General features: G+C 38.9%; 1 protein-coding gene across 1 annotated transcript; it reads left to right on the top strand.

The window, feature by feature from the left end:
• Window positions 1–3,457: 3,457 nt before the first annotated feature.
• LOC105269626 (putative uncharacterized protein DDB_G0291608) lies at window positions 3,458–5,047 on the top strand. Its single transcript, XM_011310025.1, has one exon. It carries the CDS (start codon window positions 3,458–3,460, stop codon window positions 5,045–5,047), a length of 1,590 nt encoding a protein of 529 aa, XP_011308327.1.
• Window positions 5,048–6,260: the final 1,213 nt, after the last annotated feature.

Raw genomic sequence — 6,260 nt, 5'->3', positions numbered from 1 at the left:
GTTCTCCTTCCGATTCAATTCCCTTGATTTTCAATTGAATAGCTCGATAAAAAAGAATCACAAATGTATAGGAAGCAAGGGCAATATATATAGTGAAGTATCAAACATAAGAGCGCATTATCTTGAGTCTAAAAAAATCATCAAACTTGCATCTGTTCATTGTGTTATGATTATTATAATTATCTTTTAATAATGTAATAAAATTTGAACCGAATATGTTTTCTCGCTCAGAATGTACATGCAATAATTTCAAAGTCATCAAATACTCCCTTGCAGATTGTGTAGGTAAAAAGAATCTACTCAAAAACAATAGTGCTGTAGTCCAGTGGTTAGGGCGTAGGTTTAGTAATCGTAGGTTCCTCGGTTCGATCCCCAACATTGTCAAAAATAATAGGGTTTTTTCATCGCTAATTACAATCGGGCTTCATTAAGAGCGGTCAGATATAATAAAAAAAATTAATTATCTTTTGTTTTAAGTGAGTTATGGTTAATATTTATCATTGTTTTCGATATTCCAGTCATCCGATTTAGATACATTTGACTTGATCAAATCCGGAACCGTTAGACCGGATCGGAAAAGTTTGATCAAGTCTTGATTTAAACTTGCGTTACATGTCTGATCAAAATTTGATCCAGTTACCGTGTCACTTCCGGATCAATCATCAAGTATGACCTGATCCAGTCTTGACTAGAACTTGACCAAAATTTCCACTCGGGCACATGTACACTCTTCTGCCTCTTTCAGGAACGGGTGACCTGCCCTTAAGTAAGTTTTGAGGGTCTTTGGGGTTACTATTAGACTATGGAAATGTTTCGTTTCCAATGATAGACTATTCTTGACTTTTCATGGTCAATCAATTATGAAATACAAAATTTTTCAATTATCCAATAAGTAAATCAATTCCATTCAGATGAAAATTACGCTCTGGGCACCAGGGTCGCCTTCACCGGCCCTGAAGAAGGTGGCCAAGTGCACATGTGGAAAAAATTTTGAGATCCGAAAGATAAAACAGTCCTAAAATGATGAAGGGATGCGGTTAAAATAGTAATACCTTTTCCGAAAAACTTTGACAATTATTATAAATTTTTTTGAAGATGTAGTGTAATAAATGTTTACACAAAAGTGTTAAATATGTTATTATACATTAATTGTTATTTTTTCTATTTCAACTGCTTTCCCCGTATTGGAGATAGCCACGTGAGATATTTTGATTAAAAACAACAATAATTGTTGAAAAAATAATCTGTTTGTTTAACCGTTCCATTCTTGAACAAATGGGGCATCAAGTGAAAAATCGGGGTAATTTTTGAAGACAAATTGAGGTCCTGACACTCAGTCAAAGTTCATTGATTCTCACGGCATATGAAAAACATGGGTTTTTTCATCTTTTCATCATAATAACGCAGAAACTATCGCACGGAGAGAAATCTTTCCTCAAAATTACGTGCCTGTTCCGTAATCTGCCAGTCAGAACAGCATTCAGTAAAAATTACGGAACAGTTACGCTCTTTTTTACGGAACACTCCGTATTTTTCCCTGAATGTTTCGTACTTTTTCCTGAACGTTCAGTGAAAAATTGCGTAACTATTCCGTAATTTTTACTAAATACTGTTTTGACTGGTGGATTACGGAACAGGCACGCAATTTTTAGGAATTTTTTCTCTCCGTGCGGATGAAAAAAAAACGAAACTCCGTATTGGAGTAGAGTAATAGTCAATCTAGCAAATGAAAATGCATTCACAAATGTATGATTTATTTTCACAAAGATCAAAATTCAAAATTTGCGGACTACAATTATGAAAAGGATAGTAGTTTATAACATTCGACGATGGCTCCTCGCCGTGAGACCTAGCCAGGACACATAGCCACGAAACTTTACCATGGCACCTAGTTGTGGCAGACGGTCATAGCCGCTGATCATGGGCCCTTGCCATGGCAGGTTCATGGCCACAGCTATGGGCGCTTGCCATGGCAAGCAGCAAAAAGACCATGACAACGCCATGAGCATTGGCCATTGGCATTGCCATGACTTTGTTTGTACGTGAATTTTAGGAGACCTCAATGGAGGCCTTAAGACCTCCATAAAACCTCATAAGGTTTCATGGAACTCCCATCAAGTTCTTATAACATATCGCTTATAACAATTGATTTAAAATTTTCATTAGGCTCACATAAAACCCCTACTTTCATAAGGTCCTCAGGAGTTTTCTCATAAGACTATACTAGATTTCGATTAAACCCCGACTAAACCCCGATTAAAGCCTGACGAAATCCTGACTAAACTCTTACTAAAGCCCGATTAACCTTTCGTTGGTCGCGCTGTGAGCGCCGCGCCGTACACAAACTGACAATGGAGATAAAAATAAAATTACTATGAAAAATTATTTGAAATTCCAGGAATACTCTTTTCAAACTATTTTCTACCCTTCAGTAAATTTTTTTTTGTATGACAAGCGATAAAACTTTCAAAAATTGAGCTTTTCTGGGACGCGAGCATGAAATACGGCGCCGCATTCATTGTGCGACGACAATCGTCGATTAAATTTTCTTAACGACGTTGCCTCATGCGTGTTACCGGTAGTTAGTCCAGAGATAGCCTAAACCAGGCATGGGCAAAGTCGGACCCTCGGGAGCCGGAGCCATAAAACCCTATTAGACCCCTTACTAGAAATACAATATCCCAATTGCGTGAACGTTGCGTATTAACAAAAATTAAAAATCTTTTCAACAGTGTTTTTTCAATTAATTCGCTGCCGAACTATTCAATTCGGAGTGATTTATTCAACGGAATTTTATGCGCAAGTTGATATAGGAAAAAATGATTAACTGATATTTTTTAACAATGCAAAATACAGCAAGAAAAATATTCCTATTTTTCGGTCGAAAAGTCAAATTTTTGCGTGTTGACTGACGCAACGATACCCTCACTCTGATCCAAGCATCGTGGTCTCGCCCCTCTGCGACTACCTGCACAGTACAATAGGACTCCTTCTTTTATAGTCATTGGCCTAATTGGGGTTGGGAGCTAGGTGAGCCAAATGAGCGCACTTTGCCCATGCCTGCTCTAGAACATATATAAGGTTCATCGAAATTGTAGGGGGGGCCACCTACCTAGCGTTCCTTGTTAGTTGATTCCAAAGAAATGATCATTGGATTTCAATGAATAAAATTGCTAGTGCTATTGCACTCTCACAACCTAAAAACTACCTCCATGCAGTAGAAGCTAAAAAAAAGCCATAAGGTATTTGAAAATAGAATTTGTTACTTCATTGCCTCTGTCATGAAATGAAATAACTACCATCATCTTATTCACGAAAGTTGATATATTAACCTTATGTTTTCAGCTTTGGCAGCAATACCAGTCCTTATCCTTAATCGTTACCATGTACACTTTCTTAATAAAAAATTTTACAGTTTGCAGGAACCACAGTGAAGATCGGTGGAATACACCAGTCAATGGCAACAGTTGAATGCAGTGTTCAGATCCAAGATGGTGAACAAGAGCATCAATCACCATCACGATCAAATGAGGCGAAGCAGAATAATCTTCAACTGCTATCTGAAAAAACTACAGCCAGTAACTGCGAAACTCAACACTCAACGGGAACAGTTTCATCAAGAGTTGTTCAATCCAAAAGCGGTAGCAACCAAGCTGCAACTGGCACTGAAGCTGAGAATGGCCCACTCCTCACCGAAATTATCAACGACGATACCAATGGCTTTAGGATTGATCCAGCAAATTACTCCCCGTTGCAGAACTCACAGCAACCTGGTCAATCAGTCTTAGGTCAGTCCCAAAATAATCAATCTCAAGCCATCGTTGCCAGTGGTTCTCAAAATGCCCAGGTTATTTTTGGGTCACAATATTTTCTACAACAGCATCAGTCAGGAGTACCACAGGTTGAACAACAACAGCAGCTCCCAGTCAGCATCATCAATGCTACTCCCAACGGCTCCAGGATTCAGCCTGCTGGCGATCTTCAATCGATCAATCTGCAGCGGCCTGCTGAAATACAAGTTCAGCCTCAAAATGTGCAATTTGAAGCAACTGTTGCCAGTGATTCTGAAAATGACCAAGTAATCCATTCATCTCAACATTCTCTACAGCGGCGTCAACCAGAAGTACCTCAGCTCCAGCAGCAAAAGCAAGCCCCAGTTGACATTATCAATACTCCTCCTAACAGCGCCAGTATCCAATGTATAGCTGACCCTCAATTGATCAATATACAACAACCTGATCAGTTATCAGTTCAACCACAAAATGACCGATTTCAAACACCTACTTCCAGTGGCTCTCAGAATGGCCCAGTAATCCATTCATCACACAGTTCTTCACAGCAGCATAAGCCAGAAACACACCAGCCTCACCAACAACAGCAACCCACAATCAGCATTATCAATACTAGTTCTGACGTCGCGAGGATACAATCTCCAGCTAACCCTCAATTGATCAATATGCATCAACCAGTTCAACCTCAAAATAACCGATTTCAAGGAACTGTTATCAGTAACTCCCAGAATGTCCAAATGATCCATCCGTCACAAACTTCTTCACGACAGCACCAGCCAGTATTACCTCAGCTTCAGCAGCTTCCAATGGGCGGTATTAACGACGCTCCCAACAGCTCTAGGATCCAACCCACAGGTGACCCTCAATTGATTAATTTGCAACAACCTACTCAGCTGTTTCCAAACAATGATAGGCGTGCCGTTGAACACCAACAAAACTTTCATTATCACCCTTTGTTGATGACCAATCACCACCAACATTATCCGTTACTACTGAATGCAAATTATTTTGCTAATGGTAACCAACGAAATCTTGATGAACCGCCTGTAAATCAATTTCTAATAAATGAGGCCCACCAAGTCTATGCTGAGGATGGAAGAGACGTGAATGAACCTCCGCATCAATTTAATGTACCACAGCAACTGGCAATGGATGGAGGGAATAATGTTGATCGACGAAATGTTAATCATCCACTCGTTGCACCGCCAAACAATTATTTCCAATATGTTGCTGAACGGAACAGGCAGCAAGGTTGAGAAGATATAGAGAATTGTCGGCCACAACAACTTGAACAATTTAATGGAAATAATTATGCTCAGCTACGCGATGAAATGCAACGAGGTTTTCGACATGTTCAGCACGCCCTTAATCGCTTGCAACCTCAAAATGAATTTGTCGAGCCACCTCTGTTCCTCAAGTTTGATTCTATTGAATCCCTCCGAAACTTTGATGATGCACCGGATCACAACTACCGACAGCTCGTCAACTATCTAGCGCGAATTGGTGGAAAAACTTTGAACTCAGCTGCAGCCCTGATGCTTCGTGCTTCACTTGAGGAAGAAAATGGTTTTATGTCAAAATTAACTATAAAACGTCATGAGGAAGGAAAATTTTTGATTGGCAAAACAAAATTTTTCAAAGCTCTCTCTGCAGCTCTACGTCGAGGGAAATTTAATCCACTCACTGATCAACTTATTAGCAGTGCATTATCGGCAGGGCTTAAAAGCTCAAAAAATCTTCAACGATACCATCAGAGAAGGCGAAGAGGTTGGTGGAAAATTATTAACGCTCAAGATATTTAGTCAAACTAAACAAGGTCTGGATTCTACGTATACCCTTAATGCATAATGTATGCCAAAACTAGTTTTTTGCACTCACACAATATACATTAGGAACAGCTATGTAGCCTCATTAGTCAGAATCGACCCCTATAGAAGTTGAGTTAATAATAGAAGATGGAAAAAAGTGGGAGTAATGTTTGTTGATTTTTTCATTTTCAGCAGATTAAAACACTGAAACGACTTTCGTATGATGTTGATAATTCCCTCAGAGTTCTCCGGAAGTCCAGGGAGTTAGTTTTCAATACACGGCAGTTAATCTATTGATAGCGTATACAGCGTTACGCTCTCGTCAGGCGGTTTTCAGCACGGTAAATTCTATATTAGTTAGTCGATATTGTCCATTTGCTAAATGGCAAAAAAAAATATTCCAAGTTCCAAAATAATATTTATGTTTTGTTTCTGTTTTAGGATATAGAGACAAAATCTTCGTTCGAGCAAAAAATGAGAATTGAAAAGAATTTCCATACGTCATTCTCTAGAAATTCTATGATTATCTTGTGGAGAAGGAATAAGTTGGTTAATTCTACAGAAAAGGAGGTTCCCTCTTCACAATTTTCGAGGGATGCATGTTTTTGAACGATTTTCACACATATACTGTTTTTATACTATATCCATTGTTTTCATGTAT

The sequence above is a fragment of the Fopius arisanus genome, unplaced genomic scaffold (assembly GCF_000806365.1).
Source record: "Fopius arisanus strain USDA-PBARC FA_bdor unplaced genomic scaffold, ASM80636v1 scaffold00071, whole genome shotgun sequence".
Lineage (NCBI taxonomy): Eukaryota > Metazoa > Arthropoda > Insecta > Hymenoptera > Braconidae > Fopius > Fopius arisanus.
Note: the sequence above shows the minus strand (reverse complement) of the source record. Positions and strands in the feature narration are given on the sequence as shown.